Genomic DNA, 21,013 nt, shown 5'->3' with positions numbered 1-21,013 from the left:
ATCTAGCGGCTGTCGTTGGGATTTAATTTAAATAACAGCAGATCAAGTTGTATGACGTGGGTTAATCTTGCACTTGATCTGTTGGGAAAAAGAAAGGCAGAAAACGCACGCATATACACAACTCTTCGGATGGCACAGCAAATCTTTTGCAGACTGACGGTAGTGTATGTAGATAGTTTAATAAAGTGTGCGGTTTTTGGTATATTATGGATTGAGCTCCATCCAGCAAAGCTTCGCGGCGCAGGCTAGCCAGATCTACATTACCGGCAACAGGATGCAAATGGCAACTCAGGCGCATATATGTACCAATATATTATATTTGCGTGTAGTCAGTGCACTGTGCTCATGCACACACGTATATATGTCACACATGTATTGTATATAGATATTCTGTATTGCACAGCAATCCGATGGGTGAAGCAGGGACAGTGATCCGGCAAACGTCTACCGCATGCTGATGTTCATCGCATTCCATGCGGTGTAATATGCACTTGACGTAATTTACGTTTGTTCTGGAGAATTCAATATCACTGGGGCTATATGTGGAGCGCGTTGTATGCCAGTGAGAAGATGACTAGCTGGAGTCAAAAAAGCGGAAGTGGCATCCACCAGCAGGAAGGAAGGAGTGGTGTCGCTGGTTCGTGTTGTTGCTGGCGTTAGCCGTGTGTGCACAGTGTGGTGCTGTACTGCCTTTGCCCCGGAATCACGGCGGCTTCGTCAAGATATCGTACGATATGTATGTTCTACTCTGGCGGTTTTCGGAAACAGGATACGCCTGACGAATTCAATATGTACCGCTAACCTACAAATTTTCAACTACCATATTTTCCGCGCTGTGTGGCGTGCCATGCCAGTTCTTTTAACCACACAACTTAATATGAACTGGGCTTTAGAAAATTACTATTTGCACGCACCATTTTTCTTTATTCTATCTTTTAAAATGTAGTTTTTGCTTGCTGATTGTGGACAGTATACTGTAAATGTACACTCCAAAATGAGTACCCCACGGTTGGAGTGTAAGTACCTGATTTCGACTAATCTGGTGTAATTTCAGCAAGAAATGCACGATATTCCCATTTAAGAAATGCTAAAACCTGTTGCATAAATCTAATAATGAAGACAGTGCAATAAAGTGGTAGATACTGTTACTAATTGTTGGGTCAGAGATCCGTGAAGTTGGTATTTCAAGATAGCAATTTTTTGAAGTAACAAATGCAATCCTTTCAAATGTCTTTCACGATGACCTTTGAATGCTTTTTTATAAAGCAATATTCTTCATCATAATTAATTTACTGATTTTACTCATATTGTCAATGAAAAAAATTTGATAGTTTTGTTAACAAGTTGAAACGTGAACAGTAACAGAAATTTTGTTCAGTTTAGTTGCTTCCTCGCCACGCCCCGGCCCGGGCGAAAAAAGTAATTTTCTTTTTCTTGTACAATATAAGCAGCGTTGCACTCTATCTGCACGGTGGTATAATTGAAGGCAAAATATTTCAACATAATATATGAAGTAGTTCGTAACATTTCGGTGAAGGCAACATACGGTACAACTTACAACTTACCTATTTAAGAATTCCCTACGGGTGGGAATACCAACGTGAGTCATCAACACCACGTATTACAAAGTCGGTGACAACATAGGAACACAAAGTGTTTTTTCATTACAGCATGCAAAAACCCCTCATCCACAGCATCATCATCACATTTAATCTTTTTACACCTTACATCACCTATATCTTTTTAATCGTGGTATATAATTGCGAAAACGGATTCTGCATGAGAATGGTTGGTGAATGATATTTTCTTGTACAACGAAATGAGACAAGCTTAATCCTGGAACGCTACGAATAGACTGTAGACTGAACTAACCGCGTACTCTCGCCAACAATAGTGAGGTGAAGCAAAACACCAATCGCAATAATGCATAGACCTGAATAACGTTTTTTAAGGTACGCTAATAATACGAACATTCATTTCGCACGTACAATACGATCGCCTTTCTGTCGCACCTTTATGGTACTCAGTATTTTCAAGCTGTCACGATTTCCGACTTCATAACAGCTTTAAGAGTATAATGAATAACATAGAAGCTGACAGCTCTCATGAAAGTTTGAAACCTAACAAAGTATACAACAAAACAGCATGCACCTCTATTTGCATAAATTAAACAGGAAAATTAGTTTTGCTAGCCCTAAAATCAAATAATATTATTGTGACCTTTTCGGACGGTGGGATATACATTTTACTGTAGCGCTTCCGGAAAAACAGCACAGCCAGATGAATATAAATATTTACATCCAAAACAGCTGCAAAGAGGCAACTTAACCAGTGGACAAACTAAAACTATGCAACTTCGGAATGTTGAACTTTCCTCCCTGAAACAAGGAAAAGTTGATAATTATATGGAGAACAGCGGCTAATGCCACAGGTAGACTGAAGATTCTTACTGAGTTCTAGGTCGTCAAGTAACTGCTTTAAATTTAATCCAATAAACAAAAAAACTGTTAAAGCCTTACTAGATTGGAAAGATGGATAGCACACTAATACTCCACAAATCGCGTAAGTAAAATTTAAAATTAAAAGAACTGCGCATAAAAAATGACTTAATGTGACATTTAGCAACATGTAGGTAATTTGGCAACCTTTACGTACACTATAGACATTTTGTGAGACTAGCATAACTAGTACAGTAGCCAATGCATTGCAAGCTGCATTGTCAAAATATGATATCTAGAGCTCATAGGGTACCAACTACAAAGTACCGCACTAACATAGGAAAGGTCAATGCACATGTACAGGAACCACTCTAGGAGTATAAGGCTTATGTTTACTACCCACAAGTTTACAACAATATATGCAAAATTACAATGCACTGGCGAAATAATGCAAAAATACATAAAATGAATTTAATACAGGCTAGATATGAAATAGTTGCGAAAATTCGTATCGGAACGGTGTGGGTGTATGGTGTGCCATAAGGTCAAAATGTGGTGAAGTAAGAAGTACAGTATTTCCCATCGGATTGGAATGCATGCTTTTCCATGCAACGATCGGATGCAGTTGCAGAGCGGTACGCCCACCATTACTGGAGCAGAATATATCTACTAGTAGGATGACCATACCTCGTCAAACCAAAACGTATAAATGATCCAAAAGTACCAAAAAAACAGTGTAAGCAGTTTCCGGACTGATACATCTTTAATACAAACTTTGCGTCTGAGCGGCAACATGCGGCCAGTGCACTTTAATTGAAGATTACAGCAATCACCGACAACATACAAGTTGATTCGCGTCAATACAATTGAAATAACTTGGGTTGTCGCTGCAAAACATTCATAACCATAATAACTGTATACACAACAAAACATGAAATATATCTGACAAAACTATGTTTTCTGATCATTCCGTCACTTCGATCAGAGAGCATAATCACATGGGCAATGTATGCACAGAGAAGAATTTGCCTGGCGTGCAGCAGCAACAGCACAGTACAATTGGTACTTTGATTTTTGATTGTATTTTTCTAGCTCGCGCCCTATAATATCAGCGTACGTGCTACGAAAGGGGCTGAACTTGTTGGCCGTTGGGGTTGTCCTTGCGGCCAGGAAAACTAATAACTGAACGCAGTCCACGTACGGAACTCTAAAAGGAAAACAACAACCAAGTTTGGGGGGCGCACGGATGCATGGATGCAGATCAAGATCAAAGCTTAGAAAAAAATCATACAGTGCGTCTATATATAATTGTGCACAAAATAGACTAAGTGATTAATCAAGGGATTAACGCAATGGTTGTGTAGTGGTGTCATGCTGGACTGCGTATGCGCCGGGATAATGTATCAGGGAACTTTACCATGCTAGGCATAACCAAAAAGTTAATTGTTCTGTGTCGAACAGAATAATAGTACAAACGGTGCGGCTAATAATAACTTGAGGGAAAAACATGATTCGTAATGCGTGTCAGACGGATTGTTAGTGAATTTGCAGATAGTAGTATTGTTAGAAGTGTCAGTGTATTCACATGGACGTTCTGGTGATCGCGAGGCGGTTAGCCGATCTTGGACGGGAACTTACTTTTTTCTTCGCACCCGCTAACAACTCTTTGTAGAGATCAGATCGGAGGAATCTTTGGTAGCTATCGCGGCCCATTAGATTATAAATGTGCTCCTGTTGTAAAGCAAAAATTGTATGGTCAGTCTGCCAAATGGTTGTAAAGCAAACGTATGAACGGGAGAAAAGTTTAGTTTCTTGGCTTTACAAACATCAAAGACATATGAAACCTACTGAATACCAGCAATTTAATTTCCGATCTTCTCCATTAGAATCAAATAATAAAATAACAGAATCAAAGTTTTGCATTACTCCACAGAATTTCCTAAAGCTTATGAGTACGTACCGCAGCTTCCTCGAAGGTATACCTAGAAGGCTTCTGCATATGTTTCCTTGTCACTTCGGCAGCTACTGCATCTATGTTGACAGGAGAATGAGCGCCAGGTGCCAGGAATTCCCTAAAATTATCCCATGCGTACGTTCAATGAATTCTCTAGTTTAGCAATACACAGCAGCGCAGTGAAAGATGCCATGATTTATTTATAACCTTATCTAAAAATAACACTGTTACAGTAGTATTAACTGACACTGTTTTGCATAGCATGCTTGTGCATTGTTTTAGTTGTGCTTTGTATTCTATCGAAAATTTTCTTAAAACAAAAAAAAACTATACATGCGTACATCATTTTAAAATACACTAAAGGATTTCGAGTTATCAATCACCACAACCATTCCAATACTGCTACCATACATTGACCTTTACATAACTAAAGCAGAACCTTTAAATTTTACGCTATTCCTCTATACTTTCCTTGACCAGGATTGCATATAGAGGAAGTTTTTCTGTTGTGAATTGGGTTTTAGTAAGCAGTTAAACCTACATGCGATACTTATTAATTAAAGGTTCAACACATTTTTCGCTACTTATTTTTAATACAAGCGTATGAAAAGTGATCAAATAAAGTCGTCGAATGAAAGAAAATCACATACTCGGTAGCATAATAGCATCACCGCTACGCACAATAACGAATCTATAGACATACTCACAGTAAAGTCACAAAAGGCATGCAGTCATGAAAAAAGAAGCAATTTGAGCTGTTGTTATGATGGGCAAAGTTATGGTGTTATAGCGAAACTGTATTTAAGTTTTTTTTTAGCATACGAAAAAATGCACTGGCACAATTAAAGAATGCTAACCGACAAACGAAAAATGCAATACATAGTTAATAGACAAAAATTTTATTCTCAATACAAAGCTAGAAAGTAAATTTCCATTATACCGAAGGGTCTGTCGGGAGGTCGTTCCCAATCACAAAAACACGTATGGTATATCTTTGAACACTCACGCATAAATTTCGCATAAGTTTATGTACTATATCTATTGTAGTGCGTGTTAATATGTTTTAATATGTTTTTCCGTTTTCCGATATTTATCTACACTGCCTACACATAAATATTCGCACAGAAGGTGCTATTTATTTCATACAACGCGTTAAACTTACGCAAAAATTTCCTTCACGCGATTGGAAATCTGTTTGTTTGGCAGACGTTTGAGTTCTTGCACAGATTCCCAAAATCTAAGAAATCCCCGCGGAATGTGTTAAAAAATGGTACACATGTCAAATACTTCATCTTCACAAAGATAAATGAACTATATTAAGCATACTTAAACGGACTATATTGAACTATACATATCAAACTATATTAAGCCTACTTTAAAATAGTCATAAGTGAAAAAAACTATATTAAGCATACTTTAAATAGTCATAAGTAAACCAGGAAAAACAACAGCGCTGGATGGAGTACAGTGGTCATATCATAAAAACATTTTACTGTGGTTTGGCTAAAGTCACACGGCACACACCTAAGGTTTTCGCCACTGACTTCTTTTTCTAAAAACTTCATAAAATGATCTCTTCCCATAGGATCCTTTAGGAGTTCCCTTAAGGAGAAAGCCCATCGCTTTACGCGCTTGCCGGAAGGATCTTTGCTGCAGGGTAGAAAACACAGCCGGCGATTATTGATTGAAATGCATAGTTTAAGTGGTCAGAGAGTGGCAGCGATTGTGCTGCAACTTACGAAAGTTTCTCTTGTTCCCAGAGATCGGGGTTATCACATATCCAAGGATTAGAAGGCTCCGGCGGAGATATGAATGGATCGTATTCCGCGTATTGCTCAAAAAATGCTATATGGCTGCAAAAAAATCAAGACCTCCACTAACTCATTCCAGCTGCACTTACCGGATCATATACACATACAATAAGTACTTTAAGCTATGTTAGTACATTTAAGGCTACGGATGATGAGAAACATCATGGATTTTAAAATTTTTTCAACCATTCTGCAATCGCTCTCAGAAGATAACGAAGCGAAATATTGATACAAAAAGTAACAAAGCATTACAAATTAAAACTATTTTGTTCTCTTTATTATCGCTCCTTTAGTGGCACACGTATTTATTAACATTGTACTATTTATTTTTACTATAGTTGACGTTAATAGTAAACATTAATAGCAGTCGTACTTACAATTTAGAAATTTCCGACATTTTAAGGTGTCTCCGTGCTAAACGCTGGCGTAACCGGTCCACTTCTTTGACGAAAATCTCTATCACTTGTGGATCGTCTGCTATTCTAGGACGACTTGAACTTCCTGAAGTTAATTGATTTGCCGACATTCGACTCAGTCCTTTAGAAGCCTTTTTTGTTCGGGAAGCTTTTTTGAAGTCCAATTCCGTGGTATTTACACAGCCAGGCTTCAAAATACGCATACGTAATAACTGCAGCTTCGTTGTAGATCGAAGTATTACCACTGTACTGTTGTACACAAGTATTTAATACCAGTATTACAGTCTTGTCTTGTTGCAGTAGTAAACGAATTATTATTCATCTTACAGCTTATGACATTAAATTAATACTAGAATGAGGTAATGCAGTACTATATGTAGTACAGCACTCATACTTCTGATGTTAAACACTCCGTCTAAGAATTGCTTTGCAAAGATCATTCATTAATTACAAGAGGAGCGCTCAACGGTGTACTAATGCTACTGCTGACCGGCTACTGCGTTAAAATTTAAGGTAAATTATAATTTGTCTGTTAGAAAGGCAAAATAAGAACAATTCTTGTAACAAATAAAAATATGCGAAAAGATCAAGAGAAGATCTGTAATTTTGTTGATTTCTTTTTCACTTACAAATGGCCGGTGAACATCCCAAAATGCCCTTTCTTGACTATCCAAAACCTTCCGCTCTAATTTATCACGCTTTTTGTCTACCCTGTAAAGCAATGCAGTTGTAGCCTCTTAGAGTAATGCTAAGTACTGCGCTAGAAAACCCTATTTTTAAATTACTTGGATTGAGCTTCTGCCTGCATAAAAATGAATTCCCATTTCCGGGAAAACATTTTCTGTAATCGTGCCAGATTTTCCGCTTCATAATCAGTTAGCTCCAGCCGCGTTTTATTTTGCATGGTGCGCTTGCATAGGTAAACCGCTGCAAAATACGCATCAAAAAGGAATGTATTCCATGTAAATAAACACAACGATAATGTTAATCAGTTAATGGATAATGCATTTCATAGAAGTATTACCGTAATCGGTATTTTCCGGTTCCCAGCAGTTGGAAGGCCAAAAGTAGGGAGTCTAATTGAAAAATGCGGTGCTTGGTAAATTTCAACTTCTATTCAGCTAGAAGATGACTTTCTATTTACACCCACAAAACCTGCTTCATAACAGTATTATTTACCTGAAATCTATAAAATGTGCTGTCGTTTTTAACGGTAAGCACATGGTCATCAATGGGGAAAAAGTATCCATGGGCCGCCATAAGGTGTGCTAAATGCAACGCTTCCGCTGCAGGAAAAAAGCAAAACATTAGCAATAAAGCGTTTGATAAATCGATGACTAAATGCAATATAATGTAACAGATAGTCATCCAATTTGCTACGTTTACATCGTTCTAGTTAAGCGACATTGTGTACATTATCAGCATAAACTCTGACGGCGGGCACAGTGGGAATAAACGTTTAGCAAGAGAGAAACGGAATTTGATTATTGGACATATAGCACATATAGGCATAGACATCTAAGATAGCTGGGCGCGTCACATGAGCGCGCCACTACGGGAATCGATGGCTGAACCGGAAGTCGGCCAGGAAGTATGATGCCGCGAAAAGCTGCTCCTTTTGGCTTAGCATTGCTTTGCGGTTCGCTTACTTACTTTGATCATCCACATCCAAGTTACGCACCATCCACTGTATCAAATCCGAACCTAGAGTAGCGCACATACCAACATAACACAAATAGCCGGAATAATCCATCTGGATTTATAGTATCAATAACAGCAAGCTATCAGCATCTTACATATACATATGCTCAGCTTGTCTATGCACCGCGAAACATCTATATATCTTTAAATTTAAAAACCGACTACCACTTCCGATATGCGAGCCGCTAGCGGCAGAAAATGTTTACCCATAAATACGCTAGGGATTTTGGTCATAAAGCTTTTCACAGTTCGAACAGGCACTCCCGTTTGTTCATTCTGCATGTGCTCCACAATCTTTTCCATCTGCAAAGAAACAATGAAGAGTTAGGCACCGGCTTGGAAAACAAGCTGATCTATGCCACAAACCCAGTTTCTAGAAAACGCTTTGAGATATTTTGGAAACAATTTTTTTTTGTTTATTATAACCGTTTAAATGATTTCCCTTTGTGTAATTTGTCACTTAGACCGCGGGCCAAAACTGCAGTTCGGTCATGGGCTAAACTGATGTGGAAGAAATTGTCAAGTGGCATTAAGAAAAGTAATTTTCCGACATACTGCTCCTAAATCCGTACAGCTAGAAGGAAAGCGTAATTATACGCCAGCAAAAACAATAGTAAGTACGAACTTACCAGTTGGCAAACTATTACTACAGTAATTGTACAGTAATTGTCAAAAGCGCCAGCGTTAATGATTGTGACGTGACTATATAGTCAGTAAATGTCAATAACATAATAAGTAAGATCTTTGTCGTTAGGTAAAATTTAGGTAAAACCAAATTCAACCAGCCAAGGAGGGCTTGGCAAATTATGCATATTCGTCACAATGAGACCGAACAAATTACTTGCAATGCGACCAAAGTCACATTAATTTTTATTTTCTTCTTTTTCTCCAGTATTTCTCCAGATCACACCAGTATTAATAATCTTGCATCAGGTATCCGATTTGCTGAATTAACCAGCACGAAGAAGTGTAATTACATTAAAATAGCCGCATCCTCTTCAGAATTTCGATAAATTAATGCTGCGACTTCACTTCTTTCGGCAGATGGTGCATATTCTTTTTTAAATTTACATCACTGCAGTTAGAATAGAGAGATGGACTTGCGGCTGCGAGTAGCAACTGTGCAGATTAATCAGTATTTTGTTCCATTTGTCAGCAAACTAGTAATTAACTCAACCTGTTTTTCCTTCTTTAATTATTTTTTTGCAAACTACTGTAGGTATTTAGACGCATGAAACGCTCGTATAGCAAAAAACGCAAACTTTCCACCTAATATTCACTCACAACGTACCTTGCAAACAGAAAAATAGAAATGTGATATATCCTAATTAGGAGTGCGGTTCTAAAAGGTACGAGATTCTAAAAGAAACGAGAAACTGAATAACAGTTAACGAAGTGAGATTTTCGTGTCATTATGAAATGCCCTCATAGCGGGAAGAATGCCGATGTGGCCTTGTCGTAATCGAACGCGCATATCTATATTATCATTGACACAAGGTGTTAGGTGGGACACTAAATTAGTCGTTTAACTGGTGATTCCTTTGAAAATGTGCACTAAGCAGTCAAGTGGAACATGACGCAATTATCGGGGTTTGAATAACCTTACCTTTTTATACACCAAATAGTTGGGATGATCTTCGGGATAAGCTCCATGGGATGCGGTGCCTTTGACTATCCGATTATTAGCAGTGCTGTTATTAGCCAAATGATCGCTGGTGCCGGTCGTCGCAGCTGCTGCCGCGGCGGCGGCGGCGGCTGCTGCACTGCCACTCAGCGGGCTCGTGGAGTTGGATGTGGAAGCAGTGGGATGCTGTGACTCGGTTGGATTATTGGACATTGTCATTGGCTTGATAGCAGTGTCCGTTAGTGAAATCACAAGATCAATTGACTTATCAGACACCGTGCCGGAGAGCGTAGTCCGGAGGGTCTGAATGACCGGACAATTAACAGCCGGGACGATCGATGATGATGCTGATGATGATGAGTGTGGCGGCTGCTGCCGTCGTCGACGTCGCGTTAGGCACGTACTAACAGGTGTCGGCAGCTGGAGCAAATGCAGCCCGTTATGCTTCCGCCAGTTAATACAATGGACAATGGAAACGGACGGTGGTGGTAATAAAGTACACATGGAAGATTAATAAATTACAGTCTGGAGAAAGAAAACCATCAGGTTGTCCCGTCATAACGCAGCGCATCAGATCGGCACGTCGCACACTGGACACATGTATTGTATGTTTGCAACGGAGTGTGTATGGTACAATTAATTATTTATCTCGTGTACGTTAAATCAATGCACACGAATATGACGTGATCGTAACATCCGTGCAACAGCAGCCGTGTATTGGTCTATGATATGGCAACTCGCACGCCGTACAAACCGGTGCGATAGCAGTGTGCCGCTCGCACTGCACGTCCAGGTGGATTCAAATTAATCAGCTGAAAGGGGAAGTTTCTTATTTCCGCTGGCTGGAGAGTCAAATCCCCGAGTCCGTATACAAGCAAATTAGATGATATCGGCGCTGACAGTAATTACTGACGTTAGCTCGGCAGTCAGTTGGGTGCGAATTTCTTTGGGGAATTTTATCTCATTGCACCGGTTTCTTTCCAGCGCATAAACTGTATTATAGCAGCTGGGGAAAACGCTGCATCGCCCACCGTACGTAGACACTCCACAGGAATATAACGCCGCGAACAGACCACTGACGGGGAGAGAATTCCCGACCATTCAATGGCGCGTTTGTACGCGTGTAGCTGCGCTGCGGTCAAGTGATGATGCGGGATCGTTAAAAAACGCAGCGCCGACTGGCAGTCAGTATAGTCCGTGTAGGATCGATGTTAATGAGTTCATCTCGGCTGCAGCTGTTACAAAAATCTTGTTAACGAGACGATGGGCCGCGGCGGCGGCGCTGGATATGCATTCGGCAACATGCACTTTACTCCAGTGTACGTGCTGAGCCGGGCTGCGTCGGTGCAGTGTACAGATACACGCGCGGGCGCGTATGTATTCTGCAGAATGAAGATGCTGGGCGAGTGTATAGTATATAAGGACGGTGCATGCTAATCGATGTTAAAATTAGGTTGACGCTATCACGCCGTCTCTATCAGATAACTAACCATTGTTTCTTAACATCCTGTCTTGACCTACTTGCACATCTCGCGCTGCCTATCGGTTACCTGCTTCTTCGCGACTACACTGGAATCGTTGACACTTTCAGTTGAAAATTTTCTCCGACCTGCCAACTCATTAATCGCTCAACAACAGCAGAAGAAACACCAGGAGCAGCTCGACAAGATCCTCGCAACAATGGGCGTCTAGTGCAACCGCCACCACCGCCGCTACCACCAGCACCGGAGGTTATTCCAGACTCGTTACCACCGCAGCCGCCACCAGCGCCGGAGCCTGTTCCGGCTCCGTCAACACCCCAGCCATTATCACCGTCTTCCACCTACAGATCCAGATCGGTGACGACTTCGGAAGAATCGTGCACCAGACTGATCATCAGGCCGGACATTCGACTACCCGCAAACGTAAGCGCAACCAGGAAAGAGGTAAGCGTAGCGACTCCAGGTCATCTCTTAGCAGCAGCGAATCATCGGACAACCTACCAGTCCGTATACCGGTCCGCGAGCGCCTTGGAGAGCGCAGACGTTTTCAGCCGACTCGGACACATGCCGGAAGTGCCGCCGGTAACACAGCCATCCTCCGCTTCCGAACCATTTCCCGTCATTGGACAAGAAGCTCGTTAAGAAACTATTTGATCCCACCGAGTACATCGATCTCGATCTGCTCTTATTGAAAAATCGTGTCGAAAAGCAAAGAGACTGGACTCCAAAATGGTTTTCGATAACGGAAAGGTCACCATCAAGCCGGAAGACGGGAAAGTGCGGATCAACTGCCATACTTCATGGACGCGTGCCTTTGGCGTGTTCGCTAGCTACCGCTCCCATATCGCACCGGAACTGAGCACCCGCTTCTTTAAATACATGGATATCATTGCGTCGTACGTCGAGCGTGGGGTTCCGACCGCCAATTGGCTCGAGTACGACCGTCAGTTCCGGGCGCATATGACAGGCCATCCGTACGACTTTGATCAGTGGACTCACCAGCACGAAGATACCTACATCGAATGCATCAGAACGCGACAAACGCTGGACGGGAAACATCGCCGAGTGCGGAAAAGATCAAACCAAAGACGACCGCTGTAGAACTTGCGGAGGGACCGGCCATTACATCATCAACTGCCCAGCACCGAGGAAAGGTCAACCAGGACAAGGGCAGCCCTTTTGGGCGGCTCGCGCCGCAGACGGAGAAATCTGCCGCAACTACAACTACGGAAACTGTCCAACGCCGTGCCGTGCCGGGAGAGTCCACGCTTGTGCCAGCTGTGGCGACCCCAAGCACCGGACAGCCACCTGTCCAAGACTGGGCAAGTAAACAAGCGACAGTGCTGGCAAAGGCAACCACGCCGCTATAATTAAACGCTTTTGCCAGACTGCTCGCACAACATCCGGACCCTCCCTAACATCATTTCCACAACGCTTACTAACGGCTGTACAACATATTATACTGGTCCTCAGAGCCACGCTCAACACCGAACGCCGCATCGACACGCAAACACCATGCGGCGGTAAGCTCTACTATTCAAAAGGGTCAGCGCTGGCCACACCATCGGACCATTTCCTCCCACCTTTACCGCACTTTGTCTGCAACGCGCTGGGCGCGCGACTGAAGAAAAGACAGTAACATTCGCACCATCCTGGACTTATCCCAGCCGCACGACGACAGTGTAAACGATTACATTGACGCTGCACAGCTCCCGCTCGTGTACTGCACCATCGACCATGCAGTATTAATCCTCACTGAGCTCGGCAGAGGCGCACTCATGGCTAAAATGGATGTGAAATCAGCCTTCCGACTGATACCGGTACGCCCAGCGGAGTGGAACCTCCTCGGGTATCAGTGGAACGGTGAGTTCTATTTTGACGTAGTGTTGCCTTTTGGGTGTAGGGCGTCGCCGTACGTGTTTGAGCAATTTGCTGGCGCAATCCACTGGATCGTATCGAACCGCACCGGTCTAGTCAGCATGCTCCACTACGTCGACGACTACCTATTTGTTGGTAAGCCCGGTAGTGATCAGTGTAACACAATGATGTCCACCATGACTCAGACGTGCAGTGAGCTCAGGGTCCTTTGGCACACGACAAGACCGAAGGGCCCGCGACTCAGCTGACGTTCTTGGGTATCCGGCTGGACTCTGTCCGACAAACCCTCAGCCTCCCCGACGACAAGCGACAGAGCATTGAGGAAGCGCTGAAAGAATGGAGCAACCGCAGCCATTGCACCAAACAGCAGCTTCAAAGCCTAATCGGAATACTCACGTTTGCCACGAAATGCGTTCCAGCGAGCCGCCTGTTCACACGGCGGATGATCGCCCTGCTCACCGACAACCGCCACGAACGGGTCATCGCCCTCAACCGCGAATTCCGTAAGGACCTTGAATGGTGGAAAGAATTTCTTCCAGCCTGGAACGGCACTGCGTCCTTTATACAGCCAGATTGGACAAGGTCCGACGTCCTTGACCTTTACACAGACGCGTCAGGAACTCTCGGGCTGGGCGCATATTTTCAAGAGTCGTGGTTCCAACTACGCTGGCCACCGTGGATTCTGCAGCGGAAGCCGTGTATTGAATACCTTGAGCTGATACCCATACTTCTAAGCCTAATTGTTTGGGGCTCAAAACTACGCGGCAAGCGGGTCATTTTCCACTGCGACAACGAAGGCGCCACCTATGCCTGGGAAAATCTCCGCTCCACCAATGCTGGCGTACTAGATCTTATGCGCCGAATGTTAAAGGCCGCCGCTTGCGCTAATATGACCTTCACGTTGAAACATATACGCGGTGTTAATAACGCAGTTGCTGACTCTTTATCCGTTTTCAGCTGCACAGATTCCGAGCGCTCGCACCAACAGCGTCGGAACGACCGGATCCATGCCCGGATATCTTTCCGCAGCTTTTAATGGCGTACAGCGGACAAGCGCCCTAAGCGACCTCCTGCATGCTCACATTGCCAGCTCCACCAGGCAGACCTACGTGACCGCCGTTAAACAGTTTTCAGCATTTTGCCGGACAAGATCAGCGCAACCGATGCCAGCTACGCCAGATATTACCGCGGAATACGTCAACACCTGTACTCCACAAAAATCACTCGAACCGTGACCGTCTACCTTGCCGGCATCAACAACCACCACCGTGAAGCCGGCATGAAGTCACCAACAAGTCATGACATCGTGATCCGCGCACTGCTGGGCTACCGACGCTTGGCTCCACCGGGCGCGGACATACGACAACCAGTCACACTGGAGACGATGCGATACCTGAAAGATGCTATCCGTTCCAGTGGCATGTCCCTACGAGCAATCACTGCACTGGGTAACATTCACGTTCATGTATTTCGGCTTCCTGCGCATCGGAGAAGTGACCTGCCGAGTACCAACCGCTACGATCCGCGGCGCACTCTCATGTCAGCGGATGTGCAAGACCACGAGCCAAATACTCCTACACCTTAAAGTCACGAAGACCGATCCAACCGGTCAGGGCCACTCCGTAGCGCTGACGGCGACAGATCGTTCCGTGTGTCCCGTGCAGGCCTACCGGAAGTACTTGGCTCACGCTCAGTTCATGCCGACAGCTCGAGCGCGGCCGTGCCTCATCCATCAGGACGGCAGATACCTCACCAGGCGTTCTGTAGAAGCCTGCCTCCATCGTCTCCTGGAGGACACCTGACCAGCTCGGATAAACACACGCAAGCTTCCGCATCGGCGCAGCAACCACCGCCGCGCAACAACGTGCCAGACCGCGTAATTCAACGCGCAGGGTGATGGAAGAGCAACTGCTACGTGCGCTACATCCGGACGCCGGCGCCAACCGCGCTGAATCCCTACTCCAACGGGTAATGGTTTTTGTTTGGGGCAGTCGGGCAGAAATGGGATACCGGAAACTCGTTGTCGGGAGGTCCGCCTGCACCGAACTCGATTTCGCGTATGCCCAATTATGCCGACCTGTTCGCTCTCAAAACCCGCAACACCGCAGTCGCTTCCGCCTAATCGCATATATCCACAAACCAACAAGATACCGCGGCGAACCGAATTTAAAGGACGATTTGCATGCTAATCGATGTTAAATTAGGTTGACGCTATCACGCGTCTCTCTATCAGACTAACCATTGTTCTTAACATCCCTGTCTTGACCTACTTGCACATCTCACTTGCTGCCTATCAGTTACCTGCTTCTTCGACTACACTGAATCGTTGCGCGGGCGCGTATGTATTCTGCAGAATGAAGATGCTGGGCGAGTGTATAGTATATAACAGTTAGTTGGCGGTCGGTGTGGAACGGACTGGATGCTGATGCTTGCTATATACGTGAATTCCTCCGATTTACATGCCGCATCGCCGACAGCAGAGGAGCAATCCCGATAGCATCAATGACTTCTTAAAATTTAATTGGAATTCATCAGACTGGGCTCTCTTCACTGGCCGGGTGGGAAGTGAAGGATGCCAGATAGGAACGGCAACGGCAGCTAGCGGCGAGGAGAGAATCGCCTTGCAGCCGCTATACACTGCCTGCAAGAAGCAGCGCCTCAGCAGCAACAGACGGGCAAAAACTCACGTATGTATGTATAAAGAAACAGTGGTAAGAGTGTTGTAGCCCAAAGGAGAACAACCAATGATAAGGGCCGGAAACAACGGATAGTCGAGTGTCACGCGAAGAAGACCAAACAATATGCTCTGTCTATAGGAAAATGCGCCGGCTTGACGACACACACACGGAAGACAAGGACGGACGATTTTTCACTTCTTGTCAGTTTACGACAATAAACCATCGGCAGTTCCAATCAAGAAATGGATGCATTAATCGAATTCCCTTCCCATAAACAGTGGATGATTAAAGGCTGAAACATAACTTGCTAATGTAACATTGATACGAACAAGCATAGTAAGCACATAATGTCGCCCGCATCAGCATGCAATATGAGCGATGCTGGCTTATTTTAATATATATACACTGTATGTACATTCACGGGCAATGATACAGAACACCATAACCTGCGATACTGTTTTAAATCTAGGCTCATTTGCTAAATCTTTGAAGTAGTTCTCGCAAAGTAAAAGATAAATTCGGTTGTACAAACAAATTGTACGAGCTGTCCAAAAAAATTACTAACTGGCGTAAATTGAATATTTATTTGCAAATAATATGCGATAATCTGATTTTTCTTGCCAGCCTGACAGTTAACACTGCATTGTAGTTGTATTTTTTATTTAACTTACGCGATGCAAACGAATGAATGTAAACGTACTGTATGATGTGGTAACCAAATTTACGTTATCGTTGCGACATTAGTTTTCCTTGTTACTGTTGCCGATCTGATCCAACTACGGACGTCTACGGTGCCCACATTTTCTCACTCTTGTTTATGATAAAACACTAACTCCAATGGAAATCCGTTTCAGTAAACCCGTTAAAAATTTCGAAGTAAATCTAGCTGACGATGCTTTGCGTCTTAGGCTGAATCAAGATCATTAAATAAAAATAAAAAAAATAGATATCATTAAACAGAAATAATTATTTATGCGTAGACAGTATGCGTTATGTACAGATACGTACAAGTCATCGCAACTGACGATTGCATAATGATAAAGCTACAAAGCAAGAACAAAAGTGTTTAACTTCGTCGGGAATCGGGATTACTCCTCAGTCCTCACCTGCAAGTTCCCTAATTCCCACCATACGGATAATTTGCGTGCTGCACTTTTTCCTGTACTTTCCCTCCGGCTAGAAAAGCAGGTCAGGACATTTCTTAATGTTTAGATGCTATGCTCTTATCAACAACTATTACAAATTCTTATATTTCTTATTATCATGTGATGCTTACTCTAGAATTTGGATCGTAGCTATGTTAGGTAATCGCGCATGTTTTATTTATCCCAAAACTAATTATTTAGTTACAAATAATGCCGCGCAAATGCAAAAGGAAGGTAAGCAATAATCGTATTTGAATAAACACAGATAAACAGCTGCCAAAAAATTATTTTTCTCAAGTACTGCAAGCCTATAGCTTTCTAAGAATACGTTATTAGATTCAAAAATCTGATTGCTAATTGCGCTTTTCGCGGCTAGCGGCAGTTAATGTTAATGCAGTTAGCAAAGCAAAGTACTGCCGCGCACAGCAAAGTATCAAAATTGGAAAGAAAATTTATTTGATGGTGGCATTCTTTTTGTTAACTAAAACTAGATTGATGGCGATTTTGGCCGCATAGCGTAAGAGCAGCAACAACACACATACCCTACATGTGAATTTTTTATCCCATCACCCCGCTCACGAAAACACTTGTCAAATTTGATGCATGGGATCTGCGTGCCTTTTCCATCGTCAAAGATGACTTTGATGCTGCCTAGTGCCTACGTCTGCTGCATTATTCGCTGGAAGAAAAGAAAACAGTGAATTTGAACAGCAAAGCACTGTTACTAGTCTGTACATCGCCGTTGTTTCAGAGTGTAGAAGTTTTAACCGTAAATAAGACAAAGGTTATACAGTCGTGCCTGCTTTCACTTTTTTCACCCAAATATACCGGTTAATTATAAGCTAATTAATTTATAGACGTAAAACTCACGAGCATTTTTAATATTGTTGGGATATTAATAAACTAATAATGGTATTGCACCAAAAGACCTTGAATCTCTGCCACACAAAGTACGTGTATATACGTTGATAGCATACAGAATATATCTATATGATATACATGTAATATGGCATATCTCTGGTTATTAAAACTCGGTTATTGAAACATCAACTCCATCTTTATTGGATTTTAAAGTCAGTTCTAATATTAGCAAAGTATGAACATTCATTACAATATGCAGTATAACGTGTATGTGCATTAACGATATCATACATACATTTTACCGGCGACCCAGTATTATGTATGCAATAAAGAGATGTTCCACTTTAGCGAACCAAACAAGCAGTGAATTAGCCAGCAAGGAAGCGCTCTTGCACTTTCCGGTTTTTTGTGGCTATTTTTTCTTTGCCTTCTCCGATCCTACTTGCATCTGGCTGCATCTAAATGCTTTTGCTTGAGTGATTGACACATCGTCAATGAGAAAAAGGAAAGCCGGTCGAAGTGAATGAGAAAACTTTGCCATGCTTACGTAAAAGGAGGGTATAAGATTCAAGCGAACGCTCACTGGCGCAAACCATTAAACACGTAATGATGTTTTGTGGATGGGCCGATTTTAAATACGTTTGCTGCGATCGTTCCCTTTTCTGCTGTTCCTTTAGAATTTTTCTTCATATGTGATTAGTTTGGCTTGTCGTTCTATACCCACGTATTCTAAAAATTAGTGGACAACGGGTACCGAACTTTTTCAAACTAACGACTGTTGGCTGTAAACTTCTGTAGGTATACTGTATTTGTGCACTTCACTATTACGTACAGTACAGTCATGTACGTTAATAAATTAGCAAAATATAATCCGTGGTGGGTTTTATTTGGTCATGGAAACAAAAAGCGGACGAAGACGTACTTCTGCAAGGATGGAAAACGATGTTTTTGAATGTACAGCGAATAAACAATTTCCTCTGGTAATCATTTGTATAACCAATATTATTGTGCGAAGCTGACGTCATTTTTCGCTAATTTTCAAGTAAATTTAGAATGAAAATTGTAACAAATTCGCAGTGTTGGTAAAATGAATCGCAATTTAAATTTGACAACGCAAAGAGCGCACAGATCCCATGCAGAGGGTAAATTTTTAATTAGCGACCGGCAGCGCCAAACGATTGTAATTTACGGTATTTGGTAGTGCTGTTCAAAATAAGTAAAAGAATAGTAATTTGGCTAAATCATCCTTTGTGTTGCATATATTGTACATAAACCGAACTCCCGCTTACGTGGATACTAACACTTGTGTACAATAAGCAGTTCACGCAACGGTAAATTCGATCGATAGGCACCGTATAAAGTATGAAAAAATAGAATCGTTGGTATAATTAAGCTAATCGGTATGTTAGACGCCGCTAGGATAAACTTTCCAACCAATTAGAGATAAAGCTTGTTATTCTATTGAACTTCGCTTCGGTATAAGCAAATATTACGTTGTCACAAAAGAAAATTACAATACTGCATATACAGAGATGAGCTGGGTAATAAGCATAACTTTCTTACTGTTTGGAGATAAATTATATCCATATTACGTTAGATGAGAAAAAATGACAGTTGTTTGCAAACCTATGACTTTCTTAACGTTTTCATACTAGCCATTTTGTTACGAGGCATACAGTTAATACTTTGTAATTTTCACCATTGTTTGCGGGTTGGTGATGCTTTCGATGTTCGGCCTTACCTCGCTAGATTACACAATGTGTTCTTGAACGTACAGTAATTAACAACATCATGACAAGACAGGAAACTTAAATTCACTGACAAAGAAACTTTTTAATGTCTTTTAGTATCCGTATAAAGATATACATACGGTCTTTTAAAGAAAAATCGGAACGATTATGTTAGGCTACACCATTTAAGTAGCCTCGAACTGTTCTATCACGTACTGTATATTACTCGTATCTGCGTTTTGGTTATCAACTTACGTAAATTTAAATGTTTAGTCAGTGACTCACTGCTACGAGTGATGCCTACGAATTTTTCAGCTTAAAAAATTTCTGTTAAATTTGTTGCTTAATGGAGCTGTTTTGAGAAGATTTAACAGACGGTAGTAATTTATCCAGGCAAGTTTGTTTTGCTTAATTTACACAAACAATTTAAATATTAACTAAACCAGTTAAAGCAGTAGTTCATCTGCGCGCTGCGGTTATGCACCGCATATTGTTATGATTTACATAAAACAAAATTCGAGGAAACCCTTGGAGCATGTACCTGGCAAATAAACAGCAACCAGCCTTCATCGCTCAACAATGGTCGACCAAGTGATCCACCTTGGCGGATGATAAGCGGATAAGGTAATTAGGGGCACTAGAAAGTTAAGTCCACTTTCATCACAGGAGAACGACAAAACTGCCTCAGCAGGAAAGGTGTTGTAATAATGCAGGATTTACGGGATATTAGAGCAAAAACTCAGAAACCGGACTGCTTTAACCAGTAAGAAGATTCCGGGCGGAACCCAGCTCGGTGTGTACACTTCCATGATACTCGCATGATACAGTATATGTAGGACTCGAAAATGGGTGTATGACGATTTGTCCCAGTGCACAGCGGAACACACACTCTTTATTAGCTCCTAAACATCAACATTACGAACGTTGGCATTAAACGTACCGTACGCGTAGACCTGCCTCAACGTCCCATGAAGAGCCTGCTATGCTCCCAAAAGGGTGTATACAATATATTGCCAATAAGTACACTGTATATCCGCATGCGGCTGCGCAGCGTTCTGTTGATGTATGTATGATAAATGTTGGCTACACATAGAGATGCTGGCACACATCATTGTGGGAAAACGTGTGGTACATTTTTGCGTACATTAATAGAAGTACACAAACGAAACAGCAATACTTGTACTTGTACATCTGGGTATGTGTTATGCCGTGCAGGAGCTACACGTTTTACGGTGGGTCACAGCAGCTGGGTTATGTGCACTTGTTTAAGCGTCGTGTGCGCCATAAGGATAGACA

At 42.4% G+C, this 21,013-nt stretch overlaps 2 protein-coding genes across 6 annotated transcripts; one reads left to right on the top strand and one right to left on the bottom strand.

Moving 5' to 3' along the window:
* Nucleotides 1–1,985: 1,985 nt before the first annotated feature.
* Nucleotides 1,986–20,746, bottom strand: LOC129589383 (regulator of G-protein signaling 7-like). Of its 5 annotated transcripts, none has more exons than XM_055484130.1 (16): nucleotides 20,259–20,746; nucleotides 15,605–16,273; nucleotides 9,927–11,326; nucleotides 8,527–8,623; nucleotides 8,273–8,323; nucleotides 7,799–7,905; nucleotides 7,644–7,695; nucleotides 7,405–7,546; nucleotides 7,249–7,330; nucleotides 6,581–6,807; nucleotides 6,132–6,245; nucleotides 5,917–6,042; nucleotides 5,555–5,629; nucleotides 4,399–4,510; nucleotides 4,077–4,169; nucleotides 1,986–2,378 (listed from the first exon to the last, which is right to left on the bottom strand). In XM_055484130.1, exons 3-16 carry the CDS (start codon nucleotides 10,446–10,448, stop codon nucleotides 2,325–2,327), a joined length of 1,854 nt encoding a protein of 617 aa, XP_055340105.1. In that variant the 5' UTR covers nucleotides 10,449–11,326; nucleotides 15,605–16,273; nucleotides 20,259–20,746; the 3' UTR covers nucleotides 1,986–2,324. The 5 variants fall into 5 exon arrangements, with proteins under 5 accessions (XP_055340105.1, XP_055340101.1, XP_055340103.1 ...); XM_055484126.1 differs by lacking the exon at nucleotides 1,986–2,378 and adding an exon at nucleotides 2,953–3,645 and having other exon boundaries at nucleotides 20,259–20,743; XM_055484128.1 differs by lacking the exons at nucleotides 1,986–2,378; nucleotides 15,605–16,273 and adding an exon at nucleotides 2,953–3,645 and having other exon boundaries at nucleotides 20,259–20,743.
* On the top strand, nucleotides 13,213–14,888 carry LOC129589443 (uncharacterized). The gene is given in 5 exon segments (XM_055484214.1): nucleotides 13,213–13,274; nucleotides 13,329–13,434; nucleotides 13,506–14,247; nucleotides 14,250–14,343; nucleotides 14,438–14,888. Coding segments are annotated over 5 exon segments (1,455 nt in total).
* Nucleotides 20,747–21,013: the final 267 nt, after the last annotated feature.

This window comes from Paramacrobiotus metropolitanus, unplaced genomic scaffold (genome assembly GCF_019649055.1).
Source record: "Paramacrobiotus metropolitanus isolate TYO unplaced genomic scaffold, Prichtersi_v1.0 Parri_scaffold0000034, whole genome shotgun sequence".
Taxonomy (NCBI): Eukaryota; Metazoa; Tardigrada; class Eutardigrada; order Parachela; family Macrobiotidae; genus Paramacrobiotus; species Paramacrobiotus metropolitanus.
This window is presented reverse-complemented; position numbering and strand designations above follow the sequence as displayed.

Coding starts and splice junctions, on each gene's coding strand:
- LOC129589383 (XM_055484126.1), bottom strand. CDS start 10,448: ATGTGTACTTTATTACCACCACCGTCCGTTTCCATTGTCCATTGTATT. Junction 8,624..9,926: donor ACTATTTGGTGTATAAAAAG/GTAAGGTTATTC, acceptor GTTTCTTTGCAG/ATGGAAAAGATTGTGGAGCA. Junction 7,906..8,272: donor CTTGGATGTGGATGATCAAA/GTAAGTAAGCGA, acceptor TTTTTCCTGCAG/CGGAAGCGTTGCATTTAGCA.